Raw genomic sequence first — 23,198 nt, 5'->3', positions numbered from 1 at the left:
TATATATGGGAATGATCAATGGGGAAGTAACCAATCGGGGGGAAGCAAATATTTTTTTTTACGTTTTTTTGGAATTTTTTTTTCAGGTATTAAGATCACACGAAAATATGAACATTTAAAAAAGACACTTCGTGATTAATGTTATTATTTTGGCGGAAAAATGATTGACAAAAATAACATTCAAGATAATATTGTTCGTGAAGAATGTTAACTTTTTTTTTTTGCATGTTTTGTGAAATAAAATTTAGCCCGATTTAGAGTTAAGGGTTTTGGGTTTAGTCACCCAAAAAACTAAACCCTAAATTCTAAACCCTAAACTCTAAACCATTCGGGTTAAAAACTCAATCTAAATCCTAAATCTAAACTCTAAATTTAAATTCAATGGGGACATGAATTTTTTTTTTTTCCAGTACTATTTTTATTTGAATGCTATTTAGTGGATGTTTACCTCAAAAATTCTTCGAAAATATGAGGTTTGATAGTTAAAAATATTAGGATCCTATACATTTTAGAGAGTATAGTGATTATTAATTAAAAATTTTAAAAATATATGGGATCCTGTAATTAAATTTAGTGGTGTCCTGCTGGACAATTTGAAGAGTACATTGTAATAAAAAATTTCAAACTAGCGGTGTCCCGAGATCACACGTGGTTACATGTAGACTAGCCCCTGAATGCAAGTAAACTTTTTATTTCTCTAAGGATATATTGTTAACAATCACCATCTGAGAGTTGACTGAACAGAAAACACTTGAACCGTTTACAAACGAAGTAATGAATAAATATTGGGAATCAGAAAACAAGTTCTAATTTGAAAGATACTATGGTATACAAATACAAAGTTAAATAAGTAGTGGTGACTCTAACTGTAGCCGAAGTCGTGTTAACCCTTCATGACTTTTGAGTATGGTTTAAACGTGTCGCCCTACGGCTCTACCACAAAGAAGAGCATTCAAAGGGATGTCGTATTCATTTGCAAGACTACGAACAGGATTATAAACTCTGAGGTAAAACTGCTGACCAAGATATTGTCGTTCCCACATTGAAGACCTTAAGTTCCACATACCTTGATTATCCAAGGATACATAAATCACGGTCCATGAGTTCGGATACACCTGCAACATCCATATATGACTTATAATCGTTCATTTGTTCAAATACTCTATAATTCATATTAACTTTTACCAACTTTGACCAAGCGGATTTTGACCAATTAACCGATATTGACCGATTAGTTAAACAGATTTTGGAAAATCGGATCAGTCTGTTCTTAGTAAAGAGTAATCGGCTTCTTTTTTTTTTTACAAAAGTGGTTATAACTTGTAACTAAATGAATCATAACTGAATTTTTGGAGTGTTACATAAATAGTAGTTTACCTGCACTGTATGTCTTGTAAGAGCATCAACCAAATTGTAGGTCTTTCTGCTTGCTTGAGACCATTGCCCAGATCCATATCTACAAACATGGTCATTCCCAAATTTAGCAACTTTTAAAGATCATGATCTTTCTATTACATAGATATACAAGAAAGTCGTGTATATAAAAAATTACCCGACGGGCCAGAAATCATAGCCATCAAGATGCCATGATTGCACGCTCTTCTCATTATTTTGAAAAACGATTTCCAGGAAATCATGAAGTGAGGCTGACATAACAGACGTAGCTACACGTGGGCCACCACTGTTGGGTGAGCCTTGAAGGATATCAGTGGAATACACACCAGGGATGTTAAAGTAATCTGCTAGTTTCAATGGGGTGTCTGCATTAATGTATGATACTCCATTTACAGTGTATCGTTTCTTTCCATTAATTAAACTTGCTGCGTTACTCAATACGATGGTCCTTGTGGGCTTAATTGTTCCATAATGAAACGAGCCTTGTGGGTTTGGTCGGGCTGCATTTGATGTCAAATTCCACCTGAACATAACATAGAGAGAATCAAATGCATACCCAATAGTACGCCTATTGATCGATTGACGGGATTTGGGCTAATATGTAGATAATAAAAACCGATATGTTGCAAGGTTGTAAAAGTCGTGAATCAGGGACGAGTCACTCGGGACTTTGGCTTTAAAGAAAATTGAAATTTCGACCTAACTTTGACTTTGGGCGACTCAGACCTGAAGTAGCCCGAATTAACACAAACTTGATTGACTTTGACCCGACTTTTTAGCATTGACCAACTTTCTAGGCGAAACGTGACGGGTCAGTCCCCAAACTGCGCGTTGGCCGACTCAACCAACTTTTACAACAGTGATATGTTGATACCTGAATGTTCTAGCTTGTTGCATAGACCAGTGAAGTTGATAAGTGGGCCCAGCAGGGATTGGGCCAGAGACAGGTGATTTAGAATTGGTATAATGTAATACTGAAACTGTTGTAAGAACTTTTTTTGTAAACCGTGTTGAGGCAACAATGTAGTAGTCTTTAGCAGCTTGATCCAATGTAACTAGTACTGAAATCGATTGCCCAACATGAACATCAAGTGAATCATATATGTTTTGAACCACATTTGATCCTTCGACCTCAACTAATTTCATTTTGTGTCCCTGAATCCGAAAATTGAAAGAAGTCGATAAACCCACATTCGATATCCTGAACATGTACGTTTTACCTGACAAATTTCAATAAATAACAATGTTACTACATTAAACAGATCACTTTTAAAAGATCAAACAAATAGGCAACCAATTTGGTGCCAAAAGGTTTGAATATAACCTTGATCACCACTGAAGGTGCTCCCCGTTTGTCCGTTCACTAGTATGCCGTCAGGGAAAGTAAGTGATCTTCCTGAATCAAGATATTGTTGTAAGCCCTGCATCCATAATTGGCGATACTTAATACGAAACATTCATAAAAAATTGACTTTTAAGTACTAAACTTTTGAGGGCGTAATTAGCAACTCAGGGAGGAATCGCAAATAAACATAAACATAAAAGTCAATAAGTAAATTGACTTTGACCAAAATTGACCAAAATATTGACTTTGACTGATACTTAAAATATCAACTAAAATAAAAGTCAATAAGTAATTAGCAACTCAGGGTGTTCATATTCATATTAAAATATTGACCAAAATTGACTTTGACTGATACTAAGTTACTAAATCCTAATTTGACCTATTAAATCCAATTTTGACTCATTGAACACCGTTGACCAACTAATCACTCGGATTTTAAAAAATCAGCTCGGCAGAAGTACTCAGGGTGTTTTAAAATACTGCATTTAAGTGGGTTGAGATTTTAGTATGTAGCAAAAGTAACTGATTCTATAGCGAACAAAAATCCTAAAGCAATAACATAAAATTTAAAATGAAAAGTAAGATTTGAATTTGACTCTGAATACGATCCTGACCTTATGGTTAGCTTTGCACCAATCACCAATAAGTAAATTAAAGTCACCAGCAGGGATTGCGTACGGGAAAGGGATACGAGGTCTGGCGTATACATTAATAGCGCCAAAACCACCAGCTGCTTTGTGCATTGCTGTTGAAGGGAAGTATGTGTAGCCTCCAATTTGATCTTTCGGTTGAAATTTGTACGTAAAGTTGGAGTTCGGTGGAATTTGGCAGTTCGTGCCCAAAACGCCATCTTGCCACGAATTCTTTCTTTGTTTGATTCCATTCCTGAAAACCATTCATTTATTATGGATATCAATACTTATACTTAATCACATATATAGATATATAGTTTTTGTGTGTTTTAGATGATTCTCTTCATTCTTAATTTGAAGAATTACAAACCTATTCTCTTGTTGTATACTCAAAATTCAATTGGCTCTTTATACTAATTAAGAATACTAGTTTACAACTAACTATCTTTCTATTTACAGTAACTGCACTTAATTTATCAAGGAAAGGTATAAACTTCTCACAGAGTGTTTTGAAAAACTTAGGCAAAAAATTAGGTTTGCCCACATTACATTAGATGTATTTTATAGGTACAAGTACATTTTGCTAATGATGAAACTATTGTGATGAAATGAACATCATCCGTCCCAAAACAAATTTCTGACTTTTAAATGTCTTTTTTTTTCAACTTTGACTTATAATATTTTTATTTGTGTGAGTTCATTAGAATGGACTGAATTTTAAATGCGTTTTCATTATATGATTTTCAGTAAGTATTATATAACACAACAAGAATATTTTAAGTTAAAAGTTGAAAAAAAAAAAACTTTAAAAGTCAAAATACAACAGTTTGTGTTTTATTTTAAAACTTCTTTAATTTGAGTGTTGACTTCTTTAGCTAAATATAACATGCACAATTGCACATAAATATATCACATCGAGTAAATTTATATAGGACTTTAAACTTAATAGGGAGAGTTAGACCACAGATAAACGCAGGCGTTTGTCGCCTTAACCCGCCCACAAACGCCCCACAAACGCCCGGAATGGAGCGTTTGTGGGCGTTTGTTGAGAGCGTTTGTCACAAAAAAAACGCTGGTACAAACGCATGTATTGACGACGTGACACGTTTTGATTAGACCAAATATCATAGCCGTTGGGAAAATAGCAGTTGGTTTTTTTTTCCCCCTCTTTTTCTTCTATAAATACACTCTTTATTTTCATTTTTCACTACACTCACATATATATAAAAGTTTATATAAAAGTTTTTTTTTAATAATTAATGTACTTTTGTCTAATTTATTTTATATTTTGTATTAAACAAAATAAAAACTAATTTAAAAACAATTAAAAAAAAGAAGAAGAAAAATATCACGTCACAATCTTATCATGACAAAAGCTTCCATTACAACTCCCCCAAAATGTCATGGTCCAGTCACAGTTTTTCCCTAAAAAAAAAATGCAACTCACCCACTCCACGTCACAATCACCGATATCTGTGGTCGTCTTAGAGTAAAAAAGACTCACCAAGTCAAGAGGAAAGGTTGGTCAAGTTTATTAAACAAGTTGAGGATAATATTGTCATTTGTGACAACATCAAGCCTAGGACCAGGGAATTGACCATTGATTAAGATCACCTACAAAAATCCATACATTAATTAACAAGACTAACACACATTTTCAGTTTTTCACAAAAAATCAAATAAATAAATAAAAAATAATAATCAATTCAAGAAATATGAGTATAACTATAAATGAACCTGTTGGGGTACACCAAGAGGGGAAGCAGTTCCATAGGTGACAGTCCAAGTATAATACTTATATGGATCCTCTGCTTTCACCACATAGAAACTCAATGTACCCAAAATGAAAATCAATAAAAGGGACAAAATTCTCCTCTCCATTACACCAGAATCAGCAAACAACTGAAATTTCAAAACTTTGTTATTTATGTTTGTTTTTGCAATCTGGGTAATAAATCAATATCTATCATCCTTGAAAGAACTACACTATCAGTACAAAAGTTAAATGTTTTTAGTAGATTATGAAGAAAAAAAATAGAATGGAGCTATGGCAAATACAAAAAACTCAAAACTTTGGTTGAAATTTACCTTCGGATTTATGGGTATAACATTTGTAGAACAAAATTTCAATACTTTCAGAAGAACACAAAAATATTACTACGTACTGTATAACAAGCAGAGTGTTTTGGCAGATACAAAAAAGCTTATAGCTTTGTTCATAATTTTGTTCCTTAAATGTGGGTATTATTATCAATATCATTAAGTATTGCATGTGTATGTACACTATGTATAGTAAAAGAAAAACAACTCATAATTTTACAAGTAGAACAATGGTACATAAAGATAGGTGTCATATGTCATTAAGAATTGCAGTAAGAAAAAGAGAAGAAAAAAAAAAGAATAATCCAAATTTGTTTCATATCAAAAACTCAGTAATTCTTAAAAAGAAAACTACATTTAAAAAAAAAAATTAAAAAAATTCAATAGTTTCATAAGAATATGTATACGTTAAATGAACAAAAACACAGCAGTGTCACAAACCCTAGTGACATGAAAAGGAAATGCGTACATACCAGATTAGATGTGAAAGAACAAGTGCGAAGTATCGCGATCAACTGGAGGTATCTATCTATATGTATCTATATATAGATAGTATTGGCGTATTGCACATTGCACATTGCACATTGCACATTGCACATTGCACATATTATTGAAATGACAAGTTGTTATTTATGCTTGATATCCAAGGGTTACTTTAGTGGGGAAGGTTCTTGGTGTACTTTATGAAGAAGAAGTTGAAAAAGGAGTAAGAGTAAATCACAACAAATAAATAGCTGTCAGTCATCTTCCCAAATTCGGCGCGATTAACGCGGTTTCGAGTAATCATTGATTTTATGTTTCATGATTAAATTGGGCCATTCTTTTCATCTGTATGATCACAATATGTGGAAATATATGTTTTCTTTAAAATAGGTCCTTCGATATTTGAAGTTTGACAAGTGTAACACCTATAGCTTTTGCTTTTCGCATTTTTTGTTTCTCATAAATCGTACTTAAATGTTCACATTTAACTGTAAATATCTTTATATCTGTTATATAATATTTTATAATATTTATATGAATGGATTGAGTTTTTAAACGCAATTTTATTTATATAATTTATATCAAATAATACACAACACAAATAAAAATATTTATAGTCAAAGTTAACAAAACAGACTTTGAAAATTAAATGTGAACACTTATAATGAGACAGATGAAAAATATTTTGACTAAACTTTCGTAATTCACATTAGAACATTACCGTTATATAAGTATTAACTTCTTTTTATTTTCATTTAAGTCAAAAGAGGTGAATACTGATGTATTTTATTTATGTTATATTTTGATTATATTTAGTGTATTAATAAAATTAATTTAATAATGAACAAATTAAAGTTGAAAGTGACAGTATAAGATAAAGAGTGTTAAGTTAAATTTTAAACACTCTTTATCTTATACTTTCACCTTCAACTTTAATTTGTTCATTATATTAAATTAATTTTATAAATGCACTAAATATAATTAAAATATAACATAAATAAAATACATACATACATTTCTTAGTTATCAATGTATATTAACTGTGATGAAAAAATTACTATTCATGATTGCATTTCGATAAATACCTTCAACTTCAGGATATATTTTGATAATACCTATAAAAAAAACTCTTTTACATAAGCTTTTTAAAATTTTTACTTCTTTTTTCAACTTCATTTTTATTCATTTATTATTTAAACCTTTAACTAACCAACTTTTTTTTGTAAAATATTTTGTACATTATCTTTTTACAACTTCTTTTCTTCAACTTTCATTTTTTATTCTTTTAATTTTTTAAACGTTCAACTAACCAACTTTTAACCATTTTTTAAAGTGTTCAATTAACTAACCGTTAACCAATAAAAATCACACCGTAGCGAAGCGTGAATTTTCTATTCTCGTTAAAACAAATATACATTTATTAAATACAAGAAAAATATCAATATAAATAAAATTAAAAATACATTTTTTAAAATTTATATTAAATAATTAAAATATTTAAAACCTACCTAACTACCAACTTCTTCCTTTTTATCCATCCACTTTTAAAGTCTTATCTTCTCCACCCTCATTTTAAGTTCAACCCACAAAAAGGAAGAAATTAAAAGAGGAAATGAAAAAAGAAACTAAGGAAAGAAAAATAAAATTAGAACATGAAGAAGGAAGAAGAACTGCACTTGGACTCACAAATCAAATGCCAAACCAATGGCTGGAAGCCGGTTTGACGGACCGGTGCCTATCCGGGCCAAAGTTTGCGCCAAACTCACCTTTTGACGGAAGATAAAGACTCAATATAAACTATTCCTCTCGTACTAAAAATATTGTTACCTTACAATTTATTTTTTTTCTCTAATTTAAGATATATTTTGTAATTATCAATTTTTTCTTATATTCAACTATAGTAGTTTTTCAAGTAAACAATTTTTCCTTGAAATACATATAAGTGTATTGTTAATGCTAATATTTCTTTTTGGAGCAGAGGCGAAGTACGTACGTTATATGGTATTGTATTACTTCATCGGTGATTATGATTATTCAATAATGTTGTGTATCGAATAAAAAATGCTTAGTAAAAATTTATAGATTTTTGGAAAAAGTTTAAACATACATAATCAACTTTTATATGAGTAATCAACTATTATTTATAAGAGCATATAGCCGTATATATACGATAAATTTGTTGTTTATGAAAAAGTTCGCAAGTTGTTATTTGTTAAGCGGTTCGTAACATTTATGCATGTCATGTGACTAACCATGGACTTTGAAAAGACAATGTCTTAAAGGCAACTAGTTCAAGCTTGAAAGCAAGTTGTCTTCGCCTTTTTAATCTCGAACTACACTTGAGACTACTTTGGTAATTTCCCCTTATTGCTTTGTTTGGTCAATGGTGAATCACCAGGAAATTAGTGAACGACTAGCGAAATAACAAAAAACAAGTAGTAAGAAGAGTGTAAATGTACCAGTTGCCTGAGTGGTATAACCTCTGGGTTGAAAACGAGTCTTAGTTGGCGCAGATTCGAATATAGGGGGAGATTTTCTCAAAGATTATATTGTGGTGAATAAAGGTGTATGCCCTAAGCTATTAGATTTAATCCAAAGCACAAATGGTACCCAATACGGCGATGATGTATGAAGAGTTTCCTCCTAATGCGTGTGTGGGTGACAAATGAAAGTATTCAATGTCAAAATAGCCGTTAAAAAGAGGAGTGTAAATATGTTATCATGTACCATGTTTTATATGAAGGGATAAATGGATGGAATTTGTTTTTTCAAATTATCTCGCGATATTTTTGATATTCTTTTTACCATTGTAATATGTGTTACTAGTGATGCTTGAATATGATATTTTATGAAGATATTATGACGTCAACCAGTATATCAATGATGGTTATGTAATGAGTCATTTGATTTGATATTAGTATGACACATCCATACCTGGTGATCATAGTTTGATTTGGGTGAACACACTTTGGATTAGAAGATATGTATAAAATAAGAAATATCTAATAAACTTTGACAATGGTAAATTACAAACTAACGGACACCAACAATATGCACTTCGGCTAATTGAGACTTAGTAGAAGTATACTTCGTTTGAACATTGCCCATCTTAATTTGATCATGAACGTAATGGCAATCAACTTCAATATGCTTTATTCTTGAGCGAAACAAGCTTTGTTGCAATATAAATTGCATCTTGATTATCATAATACAAATCAACCAGACCTAAGTCTTTGAGACCCAGATCTTTTAAGAATGTAACCAGCCATGTGATCTCACAACATGTCAAAGCCATTGACATGTATTCAGCTTCTGCTGATCAACGTGAAACGACACCCTACTTATTTGATTTCCAGGACAATGGTGAGTCCCCCAATAGTATACAGTAGCCAGTTATTGATCTTCCATGTCATTGGGCAGCTTGCCCAGTCAGAATCACAAAAAGCTTTAACTTGACATCAAAACACAAGCAAACAAAATCCCTTTAGCTGGTGCTAAAAGATAACGAAGCAAATGTTTTACTGATTGCAGATGAGCAGATGTAGGATTTTGCAAAAATCGTCTTAACAACTGAACACTGTAACAGATATCAGGCCTTGTGATTTTCAGATTTATTAATTTGCTAATCAACCGTTGATACGGCCTTAACGGGAGGTTTTTTTAGTGCAGCGCCGTTAGGTCGTTAAGCGTCTACTTAGGATATCAAGAGGGATATGTAAAGATTTTAAATTTTTAATACTCCTTTCTATGAGTAAGTAGGGTAAGTACTTCTAGGGTTGTTCGTTCAAAATGACAACAGAATCGAAATAATCAAAATAGCAAACTGATCTTATCTTAGTAGGGTTTTTAAATAAGGAGTAGTTTGATTTTGGTTTTCTAATTCTAGATAGACAGTTATAAATAATTAAAGCGGTAATGTTTAAATTCGTATTTCAGATAAGGCTAAAGCAAGTGCATGTTATGATTTCTTTTGTTACTTATCCGAGGCTATGAAATGTCGACTCATGGATAGATGATGATCTTATACTCGATATTTTGTACCTAAGCGTCCCTATCAAATAACGGGAATGTCAGTGGGTGATATGGCCGAAACGGACGGTTTAGTTTATGCGGTGTCGTTAGGCCGCAAGACGTCATAATCAGCTTCTAAGAAGGGGAGTTAATAGTTTTAAATTTATATTTAGCGGGGCCTAAATCGTACTACTCCTTATTATGAGTAAGGAAAGTATAACCTAGAGTCGTATTTTTAAGATATCAGTAGAATCGAACCTATAATTAAAACTTAAGATAATCCTAAAGTGAAAGAGTAGTGGTTTGTTACCTAATTTTGGGTTTTCTAGTTTATAGGATAAAGTAAAGTAAATGCAAAAAAATTTCTAATTCAGATAAGGTTAAAACAAGTGCATACTATGTTTCATCAGTTACTTTGCCGAGATTATGGAATGCTGACTTATGAATAGGTAGTGACCTTGTATTCATTAGACTGGTCCTAAACACCCCTGTCATAAGACATGTCACTGGGTAATGCGTTAGGCTTGAAGATTCTGAATAGACAACAACGTCCCTTACCCCCGACGCCCGTACAGTCTGACTACAGGCATACACATTTAGACAGCTCATCCAATTGAGCGACTCGGTTAGGTGACGTATTAACATTCCACAAAGGTCTAAACTTTCTTAACTATAACAGAATACATGGTTTGCCATATCCGAGAGATGTGATGTGCTTCGATACTTTCATTAATGATTGGGTTTAAAAAGGTAGTTAGGCCCTTAAAAGAGTTCAACCATAAAGAACACCATGGCCAAGTTAGGTTTGACTTCCATGAACACATTCGGTTATCCTAACGATCCAATCCTTTATGTGTTTAAACAAACAGTTCCTTAATTAACTAAGAATCCCTCAAGCGAGGTGCAATGCTTGAAATCGCGTTATGGTGAAGTGTACTAATCAGCACTGACCGGTTTTCATGGCCTTACTTATAAGAGGTACAGCTTACAACAACCGTTGTGCTTCAGCATGCACGTACGAAGTTTATATACTTGGTGACTACACTAGCATGGTCTAGGACCGACACTGTACTAGGGGTCTAGTTAGATGTTTCACTACGAAAGAGTCCTCGTTCGAAATCCAAGGCTCGGTGGACTTACTACAACCGGTGTGCTCAGTCAAACTTACGTTGTATCCGATAGAATTTTCTTACCAAGGGGTGACACAGATAGTGTACTCTGAATCAAGGTTCGTGACGTCCCAATAACAGAGCCGATAACTACGTTCTATTAGTTGGAAAAGCGATTGAGTTTAAAGTATAATCGGAAAGCATCTCGACAACATACACAAACCAAAATATTATTTCGGCATTATAACTGACTACATCATAGCATACACTAAAGATAACTACTCGCTAATCATGGCAACAATATCACAAAGCATAATAATGGAAGACATTATATAAAGACAAAGGATAGAAGTACCAGTAGATTAAATGAGTTCCGAATACAAAAGTGACAACTTTAAACTCCATACCGCTCCTAATACAATCTTCGGCGTTCTTCTCCGGGTACTAGATTTTCCGCACGGAGTCGAAGACCTTGAAGTATGAATAATATTGTAGAAAGAGAGAGAAAGAAGTGAATTGAAGTGTGTGTAAAAATGGATGACAAAGACCCTTTAAATATACTAGAATTTCGCCTGCATACGGCTGGCAAGCCGTATGGCAAGCCATTTTTGCAGGCCGTTTGCACTGGTCAGCCGTTATGCCTGGCCGTTTGCCTGGGCTGTATGGCAGGCCGTTTTCCCTATAGGTAAGCTGTATGGCCTGCTTTGGTTTGCTGATTTCACTGGATCGTAACTTGATTTCCTTGATCGTAGCTTGGTTTCTCGTCTTTCACCGTTTTTGCTCTAGAATCTTCGTTTTAGCTCCGATTCTCTTGATACTTTTTGCACCGTCTTCGTAATCACTTGATCTTCAATTTTAACCGACGAAGCGGGTATTTTGGCGATAAAGCTTGAAACTTTATTGTTTTTGGGCCTCAATATCGGAGTGAAAACGTGACTTTTTAGCCGATATCAGTGGGTAATTACGTTAGGTTTGTTGATTCTGAATATACAGCAAAACCCTCAACCCCCACGTCCACCATCACAATACCATAGATCATAAATACCCCAAATTTCTCTAACATGATATTTATCTAGTTTTTGAAAACACATTTATCTCGAGTCTTATACCCCGTGCCCAGCCTAATCTGTATCAATTTCCGGAACACCGGCCATACGCTTTTTGACGCAGAACACTTAAACTCACTTATGTAGATTTAAGCATGGTACAAGTTAGATAAACTTTATATAAGTTGATAAAAACTCACTCCGTTTATAAAGCATTAAATCAAACACTTATAATGATTTAAACGATAACAATAGTAAAACATCCTAAGCTTACATTTTTAATAGACAAAAGAAGTAATTTAGCTCATTATAATAAACTTAACATTCATTATAACATTTCAATATAATACAGATGGAGTCATAGTTGATAGTTAAAATGCCGAGTAAATATGCTTCTTGATAACGCTTTCCAATAAGAACCTCATTTATTACAACGTAACTACACTACTAGAGGCATTAATAAGACTTCTTTGCCTCTAGTTATTAGATCATTATAACTACTAAATGTTAGAAACTAGAGAGTACTTGCACAGAGTTTCTTTGAATTGAATTGAAATAGAAATGAAGTGTGTGTAAAATGAGCGATCAGGGTCTCCTTTTATAGTAAGTTGTCGCTAGTTTTGAAGCTCGGTTCGCCAGTTTCATATCCCTGGTAGCCAGGTTCAATTACTGAGTTGCTAGTTTTAGATTTCGAGTCTCCATTTGAAGAACCGAGTCGCCAGTTTTGGCTAACTGGGTCGCTAGTTAGCTTAACTAATCGCCAGTTAACTAAATGGGTCACCCGTTTGCTAAACTGGGTCGCCAGTTTTATTTCTCGAGTCATCAGTTTTATTTTCGGGGTGCTAGTAGATGTAAGCGGGTCGCCAGTTTATGTAACTGGGTCGCCAGTTTCAGTAACTGGGTCGCTAGTTTTATAAACTGGGTCTCCCATTTCATAACAAACTTTTAGGTGGCTGATGCCGCGGATGAATTTCTCTAATAGTTGCACTTTATCTTGTCCGGTACAGTGTACATTCAGCTTGTATCAGGTGGATAAGTCTTCTGGAAGGTCTTTAAGCTTAATCTTAAGTGTACACAAGTCCCTTGATTAGTCTCTGAAGCTCTTGTTGTTCAAACATGACTGTAGGAGAGATTAGGGTTTAAAGTATGTAAGTCATTTAACTTCTTGATCTCTTCAACCAGATGCACAAAGGATCTAGGTCATGGTTATGTAACATCCCATTTTTCAGTTACGCGTTATTTTGGATGTTATTTGAATTACAAGGCATGTAATCATATATTTGACCCCAAATAAATTTTGAGTTAATGTTTTAGAACCTTACCAATGGAAATTAGACCTTATTATGTTTCCAACAAAATTTGATTCATAAAAAACGGAGCTACGATTTGAAAATTACGACCAAAATAAGTTAGCAGTTCTGGGGCCGGATCGCGGTCGCGATTAGGTCTATTCCAGTCGCGATTTGGGGTCGGTCTGGAGCTTTTTAAGTCATTTTAAAGGGGGTTTTTGAAGGGTGTTTTGGTCCTTTCACTTTGGGATCGGGTTTTTGGCCACAAAACTGACCCAAGGCTCACTAGGAACTCATTTCTTATCCACAAACACTCCCATCTTATCTTAGAGAGAGAGTGAGTTTTAGAGAGATGAAGCTTGAATTGGTGATGAAGATGGTGGTTTTTGCCCAAATTGGAAGCGGGTCTTGGTTCTCCTTGATGTTTTTAGCTACTATCTCGGTTTTGGAGTTGAGGTAAATCGTAGATTCGATTTTGTTTACTTTGATTTTGATTAGGGTTAGGGTTTGTGCTAGTTAGGGTTATAAACCCCATTTCTTGTGAAATTTGGGGGGTTTTGTGTATTGTTAGTGTAAGTAAACCCGATTATTGTGGGTTTAGGGTTAGATGACGAATTTGAAAGTATTTTTCATGGTTTGGGTGTTAAATCACTTGGTTGTGAGTGTGTTAGTGTTTTGATGTTATTAAGAACATGTTTGCTAGTCAAAATGGTGTTGACTTTGATTTTGTGTCAAACTAAGTTTTGAGTCGAGTTTTGGTGAATCAAGTGTGTAAATACTTGGTTTAGGTGTTAATTGGTGTTTTGGAAATATAATCACTAGCCGTTAATTGGTGAATTGGGTCAAATTTGATGATGACACTAGTTTTGCTCAAATGGATGTTTAAACACTTGTGTTAAGTGTTAAATGATGTTTTTGGTAGTAATCACACATGAGAAGTGATTTTGAGTCAAAGCGATGTTTTAACAAGTCAAACGTAGTCAAATGCAATATGGGTCAATATTGCACGTGTTTTGGTTTTTGTGTAAATTGCGGTTTGAAATGATCACCATCTAAGTAGCATTTAGTGTCGGGACCTAGGTTGGTCTAAATTATTGTAAATTATAATTTGGGCTAAATTGTACTTTGTAGAGTGGGTTTGAATTACCACCTGAAGTGGTAATTGGTTTGTGTCCATTAGGTGTTAAATGGGCGGGTTTGGACGAGCAAAGTGTGATTCCTCGGCTAAGGGATGTTTGTGTCGGGTTCTCTTTTAGAGAATGGCTATTTATGTGTATATTGTACCTATGTGTGATATATGTGGTTACTTGCTCGAATTTGAGGACGGAGATCATGTTACACATGACTTGTGCGGGCATTCCAAGGTGAGTGGAAAAATTATACGTGTCCGTATATAGTGTATTTATGTGTGTGCTATGGTATGAACCAAGGAGCCGGTAGTGCCATAGCATGTGCGAGGTGCTATGATGTGAACCAAACAGCCGGTAGCATCATGGTACGTGTTGATGCGTTGAAACAGTACCTTTATTTTATGAACGGATTTGAGTTATTTTGTTACACGAATTGTTTTATTGTATATATGGTGTTTTAATGAATTCAAGTTGATTTCACACATATAGGCAACTAGTCCTATCCACGTAGTTCAGTTTGTTGGTAAATCCGGTTCATTCCACAGGGAGACAGTGTTTAATGGTTTTTTAATAGTTTTTGAAGTTAAAATTATTTAAAAGGGGTTTTGGATTAGGAATTTAGCATAACATAATAATAAAATATAACTTATTCTTATATTTAATTGAACTACTTATTAATTAAAATTACAAGATTTCATGATTTATAATTATTAACTTAAAAGTGAATTAATTGAAATTATACTAATTGTGATAAAACAAGTTTTTTTACTAAATGATAATTAATAAAATAATAACTTTTAATAAAACTAATTGATTAGAATTTTGTTTTGAGCAATAAATTATAATACAAATTTATTTAAATTAACTAAATAATAACTTAAATTAAATATAAAACTGAATTATAGGAAATTATAATAATTAAACTAATTATAAATTAATTACTTTAAAATAATAATAAAAGATTTAATTTAAAACTTAGAATTCAAATAAAATTTGTAACAGTGGTATTTTAATACGTACGCGTTTCGCGTAGATTTATACGCGTTCCGCGTATAATTTTGAAGGTACGCGTTTCGTGTGATGTATACACGATACGCGTAAGTTCATTTTCGATGTGACAAACAGTTCTGGTACAAATTCGAGTATTTTGATGTATATTTTTATTTTTAGTGAATAATAATAATACGTAAATAATAAGTATTTTACAATATATAAATAAATGGGAGTGTTTACTTAAATGTGTCACCTATAGATCCATGGATTGTTTTGAGTTTAAGCCCTATTAAAACGTTTTAGTATAAAACTTTATATTTTTCTTTCGAATAAATATAAAGTTATGACTAACTAAATTCAATCTAATTTTCATCGTATCTTATTTTAGATAGTTACTATTCCCCAAGTATTTAAATTGAGACCCAACCCAGTTTTGACTTTCGCCAAAACCCAAATCATAACGGTTTCCCTTTTTACAATTTCACTATTATATGACTAGTGATATTACCCAAACCACCGAACTTTATTTCTAATTTAGTGTTAATAAATTATTCATAAGTTCGTCTAGATCACTTTTAATGTTGAAGCTTAATTTATATAGATAAAAATAACTTTCGTTATTTGAATCTAATAAATTAAGTGACAAGGGTTAAATATCCAAGTACATAATAATGGTTCTTTTAATTAGGCTCAATGTTAAAAATACTTAAGTTACATTTTAATTTTTACAAATGATAACAATCCATTTCACTAGGGGCTCTACATCTAAGCAAACACTAGGGAAATTAGCTACTCATTATACTAAGGTAAACATGAAAATATAAATATACAAACATAATAATAACGATAAAAATTGATAACGATAATTTTAATAGGATATACTTACGAAAATCTTCACTTTCATTTACTTTAAACGGTAGAAAATTACAATAACAACACCCCTTGCACTGGTACAATAATACCCTTAATCACGAACAATACACCCTTAAATCTGAAACTATCCTAAAAATTGAACCTTGGACTGAAAATAAATGATACTGAGGGAATGAAAAATAAATACAGTAGCTAAAATAATTGATATCTGTAAATGTGTGTTGTATAGAATTTTGGAGCTGTGTACTCCCCACTACTGTCCTTTGCTTCTTTCTCTATGTATCTGTATATAGTAGAAGAGTAGTAGATGTAATCATCATTTTTAATTCTTTATTGCATACAGTGGCTGGAAAGTAATATTAATAAACCATAAAGTAACCGTCCCATTTGTAATTCAGATCTGAATATGGACTCAATAATACGCGTTTCACGTAGAACACCACACGGTCCGCGTAAGGTTAAAATACTACGCGTTTCGCGTAGGTAAGTACGCGATACGCGTAAGAGTAAACGGCATTTTTCTAATTTTTATTTTTTTCGTTTGTTCTCTGTTCACCCCGTGTTGACGTATATCGACTTGGAACTTTCTTTTGAACTCTTTTTCTTTGATCATCTTGAACTTGCATTCGGGTAAACATTATCTAGATATATATTTGGTTTAAATCCCTCGTTTTATCGTTGTTTTATCATCGTTTCTTCAAACTTCAAGCTCGTGTTTACTTTTGTCATTTTTCTCGTGAATTATGCATTTGAATGTCTTCATTTCGGTAAAAGCCGATGAAATATAAATGATATTGCGTCGAAATATATGTATTTTTAAAGCAATATCAAAATACCCACACTTGAACGTTGCTTGTCCTCAAGCAATTACATCTTTTAGATAGAATCGGAACATTACATATTTTCCATATCAAACATTAAATCACTCAACACACGCTACACGAAATGAAACACACGCTATATGGAATAAGTTGGAAACACTACACAATATTTATTGGATCACACGCACACCACACAAAATGAAATTCTGACAACAGAAACAAAATAGAAACTCGTGATTAAGGTTTAAAAATTTGGAGCCTTAGGGAAAATTGGACCTTGTGAAAACGTTTTATGATTTTATAAAATGGCATGCTAGTTTTTACACTAGACACATTTTCCGGTTTTAACCTCAAATTCCGGTTGAGGGTAACTGAAAATCGTAGTCTCAGTCGGCGATTAGCAAGCTATCCGCCCCCATAATTGAAGTATCATGGAACTTGAAACCGAATGTCCTAAAAATGGTTTTACACAATATAATTCATAAAATAGCACAAGTTTTAGAATAAAATTATATCGTGTCCAAATATCATCGGTGAACCATGAGTTTGCACACCTCAATTTGTTATGGCATATGTATGTTGACCGCGGTCAAACATAGATGCGGTTGATCTTTACGGAGATCATCCATCTGGGGATTAGATTCATTAGTCTTAAAAGCTAATTTTCAATGTGCCCCCCATTGTACGAGACAGATCCATCTCATGGTTAGGATAAGTCTGACCACCAAAAACCCTGTTTGATGCTGATGTGAGGTGGATTTCCAGCCGATGATAGAGATGACTTTTCAAGATTTTTCGTCAACCTACAGCTGTTCTGGACTACATCTTCTAACATAAGTTAGCAAGTGTGTCATTTTCGAAGACTTTACTTCCTTAATGGGATATTCAGGTTTATACATTCCAAAGCAATGATATCTGCAATAAACTTCATAGAAACATGTGATAAATGGTTCTAAACATATGGGTTTATAAATTCCTTTATACTTGGTTTTCTTTTAAATATTTTAATCAAATAAACTTATGTATTTTTTAATGTATGGAGACAATAATTTCGGTTTTTGACACCTAATCTTTAATTGCTCGTTATTACCTTAAAAATTGATTAGTTATATTTGTTTAAAAATTGTAAAAATTTTCATAAAAACTACTGAATTATAAGTTCTCGAGAATTTATATACTCCCACCCCACACTTAAGATTATGTAATGCCCTCATTACATAAAATCAGATTAAATGTATAAATTTGAGAGGACAAAAAGTGTAAAGTGTTTAGAACTTTCTTTGTTAAGCAATTGGAGATTGTAAAATGCTTATTGTATGAACATAGCCAATCCTTTTTATCACAATAATGCTTTCGTGTTTCGCTATGTCGAATCTCATCATCGTAAGTACCTGTCAACAAATATGTCAATCACAAACGAGATGGGGTTGTACTTTAGTAGTACAAAAATTTTACCCCACACTAAAAGTTTTTGTATAAAATATATAAAAGTAAAAGTAAATTAACACACCATAAAAAATTATTTTATAAAAACAAATACAAAATAAATTGTTCTAAAACTAAAAAGAAAACTAGAAAAATGATCAAGCAGGGCCTCCCTGATCTTCCTGTTCCCGTTGCTGTTGCTGCCGCTGTTCATTTAGGCGTTGTTCCTCGTAAAAATGCCTATAGGCTTCCTGACTTGCGGCTAGGGTGAAATGTCCCGTTCTTATTGATTAAAAACGTTCCATATTAATTGATTTCGTTCCGAGGTTTTGACCTCTATATGAGACGTTTTCCAAAGACTGCATTCATTTTAAAACAAACCATAACCTTTATTTCATCAATAAAGGTTTAAAAAGCTTTACGTAGATTATCAAATAATGATAATCTAAAATATCCTGTTTACACACGACCATTACATAATGGTTTACAATACAAATATGTTACAACAAAATAAGTTTCTTGAATGCAGTTTTTACACAATATTATACAAGCATGGACTCCAAATCTCGTCCTTATTTAAGTATGCGACAGCGGAAGCTCTTAATAATCACCTGAGAATAAACATGCTTAAAACGTCAACAAAAATGTTGGTGAGTTATAGGTTTAACCTATATATATCAAATCATAATAATAGACCACAAGATTTCATATTTCAATACACATCCCATACATAGAGATAAAAAGCATTCATATGGTGAACACCTGGTAACCGACATTAATAAGATGCATATATAAGAATATCCCCATCATTCCGGGACACCCTTCGGATATGATATAAATTTCGAAGTACTAAAGCATCCGGTACTTTGGATGGGGTTTGTTAGGCCCAATAGATCTATCTTTAGGATTCGCGTCAATTAGGGTGTCTGTTCCCTAATTCTTAGATTACCAGACTTAATAAAAAGGGGCATATTCGATTTTGATAATTCAACCATAGAATGTAGTTTCACGTACTTGTGTCTATTTTGTAAATCATTTATAAAACCTGCATGTATTCTCATTCCAAAAATATTAGATTTTAAAAGTGGGACTATAACTCACTTTCACAGATTTTTACTTCGTCGGGAAGTAAGACTTGGCCACTGGTTGATACACGAACCTATAACAATATATACATATATATCAAAGTATGTTCAAAATATATTTACAACACTTTTAATATATTTTGATGTTTTAAGTTTATTAAGTCAGCTGTCCTCGTTAGTAACCTACAACTAGTTGTCCACAGTTAGATGTACAGAAATAAATCGATAAATATTATCTTGAATCAATCCAAGACCCAGTGTATACGTATCTCAGTATTGATCACAACTCAAACTATATATATATTTTGGAATCAACCTCAACCCTGTATAGCTAACTCCAACATTCACATATAGAGTGTCTATGGTTGTTCCGAAATATATATAGATGTGTCGACATGATAGGTCGAAACATTGTATACGTGTCTATGGTATCTCAAGATTACATAATATACAATACAAGTTGATTAAATTATGGTTGGAATAGATTTGTTACCAATTTTCACGTAGCTAAAATGAGAAAAATTATCCAATCTTGTTTTACCCATAACTTCTTCATTTTAAATCCGTTTTGAGTGAATCAAATTGATATGGTTTCATATTGAACTCTATTTTATGAATATAAACAGAAAAAGTATAGGTTTATAGTCGGAAAAATAAGTTACAAGTCGTTTTTGTAAAGGTAGTCATTTTAGTCGAAAGAACGACGTCTAGATGACCATTTTAGAAAACATACTTCCACTTTGAGTTTAACCATAATTTTTGGATATAGTTTCATGTTCATAATAAAAATCATTTTCCCAGAATAACAACTTTTAAATCAAAGTTTATCATAGTTTTTAATTAACCAACCCAAAACAGCCCGCGGTGTTACTACGACGGCGTAAATTCGGTTTTACGGTGTTTTTCGTGTTTCTAGGTTTTAAATCATTAAGTTAGCATATCATATAGATATAGAACATGTGTTTAGTTGATTTTAAAAGTCAAGTTAAAAGGATTAACTTTTATTTGCGAACAAGTTTAGAATTAACTAAACTATGTTCTAGTGATTACAAGTTTAAACCTTCGAATAAGATAGCTTTATATGTATGAATCGAATGATGTTATGAACATCATTACTACCTCAAGTTCCTTGGATAAACTTACTGGAAATGATAAAAATAGATCTAGCTTCAAAGGATCCTTGGATGGCTTGAAAGTTCTTGAAGCAGAATCATGACACGAAAACAATTTCAAGTAAGATTTCCACTCGAAATAAGATTGTTGTAGTTATAGAAATTGAATTAAAGTTTGAATATGATTATTACCTTATATTAGAAATATAACCTACTGTAAGTAACAAAGGTTTCTTGATCTTGGATGATTACTTGGAATGGATTTAGAAAACTTGAAAGTAAACTTGCAATCTTGGAAGTATTCTTGATTTTATGAAACTAGAACTTTTGGAATTTATGAAGAACACTTAGAACTTGAAGATAGAACTTGAGAGAGATCAATTAGATGAAGAAAATTGAAGAATGAAAGTTTTTGTAGGTGTTTTTGGTCGTTGGTGTATGGATTAGATATAAAGGATATGTAATTTTGTTTTCATGTAAATAAGTCATGAATGATTACTCATATTTTTGTAATTTTATGAGATATTTTATGCTAGTTGCCAAATGATGGTTCCCACATGTGTTAGGTGACTCACATGGGCTGCTAAGAGCTGATCATTGGAGTGTATATACCAATAGTACATACATCTAAAAGCTGTGTATTGTACGAGTACGAATACGGGTGCATACGAGTAGAATTGTTAATGAAACTGAACGAGGATGTAATTTTAAGCATTTTTGTTAAGTAGAAGTATTTTGATAAGTGTCTTGAATTCTTTCAAAAGTGTATGAATACATATTAAAACACTACATGTATATACATTTTAACTGAGTCGTTAAGTCATCGTTAGTCGATACATGTAAATGTTGTTTTGAAACCTTTAGGTTAACGATCTTGTTGAATGTTGTTAACCCATTGTTTATTATAACAAATGAGATGTTAAATTGTTATATTATCATGATATTATGATATATAATATATCTTAGTATGATATGTATACAGTTAAATGTCGTTACAACGATAATCGTTACCTATATGTCTCGTTTCGAAATCGTTAAGTTAGTAGTCTTATTTTTACATATGTATTTCATTGTTAATACACTTAATAATATATTTACTTATCATTTAACATAATTAACCAAGTGTATCAATATCTTAATATGATTCATATGTACCTAGTAAGACGTTGTTATAACGATAATCGTTATATATATCGTTTTCGAGTTTCTTAAATTAATAGTCTCATTTTTATGTATATAACTCATTGTTAAAATACCTAATGAGATACATACTTATAATAAAATCATGTTAACTATATATATAACCATATATATGTCATCATATAGTTTTTACAAGTTTTAACATTCGTGAATCACCGGTCAACTTGGGTGGTCAATTGTCTATATGAAACCTATTTCAATTAATCAAGTCTTAACAAGTTTGATTGCTTAACAAGTTGGAAACACTTAATCATGTAAATAATAATTTCATTTAATATATATATAAACATGGAAAAGTTCGGGTCACTACATAGGGCAGCGTTGGGGTCATAAGGTGGAGGTAGAGGGTCACCGTGTGCTTGTCATTGGGGGTATGAAGGAAAGGCTGAGGGTATGTAAGCCTGTGGGTTAGCTGCGTATAAATATGCCTGATGATGCGCCCACTCTAACTATGCTCCCTGGCCCCTCTGATCGTAGCGGATGTTTTCTAGAATATTACCCTGATCTAATTGGGTTGCCCTTACATCCCCTAACTGTCGAGATAAACTAGTGTATTGGTTTTCTGATCTCTGTCCCCATGTTTCATATGAGTTTCTTACGTCTAAACTCAATGAATCAAATGAATTTTGTAGCATATCGAAATCAGAAATACCTGCACTAGACGAACTAGCCTGATCTGGATGTCTTCGTCTCCTCCTAGTTTCCCTCGCGGGTTCCTCATCCTCCTCCATAGGAGCGGAAGCAACAACTTCTTGTCGTCTTAAACTAATTACCCCGCCCCTCACGTGTATAGCCTTTGCCGTCTTATACACATCAAATCCTAAAGTTTTAACAGCTTGATCTACCGGTTGGATTGGAGGTTCTGATTCACTTGGGTCGAGTTCGAACCAGTTTCCTAGACACGTGATGTAGTGACCCCCCGACATGTCACTTGTCCCTCTAGCACCTTTACCAACATAGGCCAAAAAGTAAGCTACTCCATAGGGTATACTAACAAATGTATTCCTATCTCTGATCGCATCTAAATACCAAAGGTCGATATAATTAATTTTATCTGTATTACTAAATGACCTTTGATTTATTGTGTTCGCTATAAATTTATGAATTATTCTAAAGCGAACATCAGTGATCTTTAGGTATGATTCATGG

The 23,198-nt window shown here is 32.8% G+C and overlaps 1 protein-coding gene across 1 annotated transcript; it reads right to left on the bottom strand.

Annotated features, from left to right (window-relative positions):
• Nucleotides 1–641: 641 nt before the first annotated feature.
• LOC139891855 (L-ascorbate oxidase homolog) lies at nucleotides 642–6,043 on the bottom strand. The gene is made up of 9 exons (XM_071874874.1): nucleotides 5,946–6,043; nucleotides 5,110–5,274; nucleotides 4,877–4,986; nucleotides 3,355–3,625; nucleotides 2,720–2,816; nucleotides 2,270–2,615; nucleotides 1,553–1,918; nucleotides 1,378–1,456; nucleotides 642–1,115 (listed from the first exon to the last, which is right to left on the bottom strand). Exons 2-9 carry the CDS (start codon nucleotides 5,251–5,253, stop codon nucleotides 912–914), a joined length of 1,617 nt encoding a protein of 538 aa, XP_071730975.1. The 5' UTR covers nucleotides 5,254–5,274; nucleotides 5,946–6,043; the 3' UTR covers nucleotides 642–911.
• Nucleotides 6,044–23,198: the final 17,155 nt, after the last annotated feature.

Source organism: Rutidosis leptorrhynchoides, chromosome 2, assembly GCF_046630445.1.
Source record: "Rutidosis leptorrhynchoides isolate AG116_Rl617_1_P2 chromosome 2, CSIRO_AGI_Rlap_v1, whole genome shotgun sequence".
Taxonomy (NCBI): domain Eukaryota; kingdom Viridiplantae; phylum Streptophyta; class Magnoliopsida; order Asterales; family Asteraceae; genus Rutidosis; species Rutidosis leptorrhynchoides.
The sequence above is the reverse complement of the archived record's forward strand: the minus strand, read 5'-3'. Positions and strand labels throughout refer to the sequence as shown.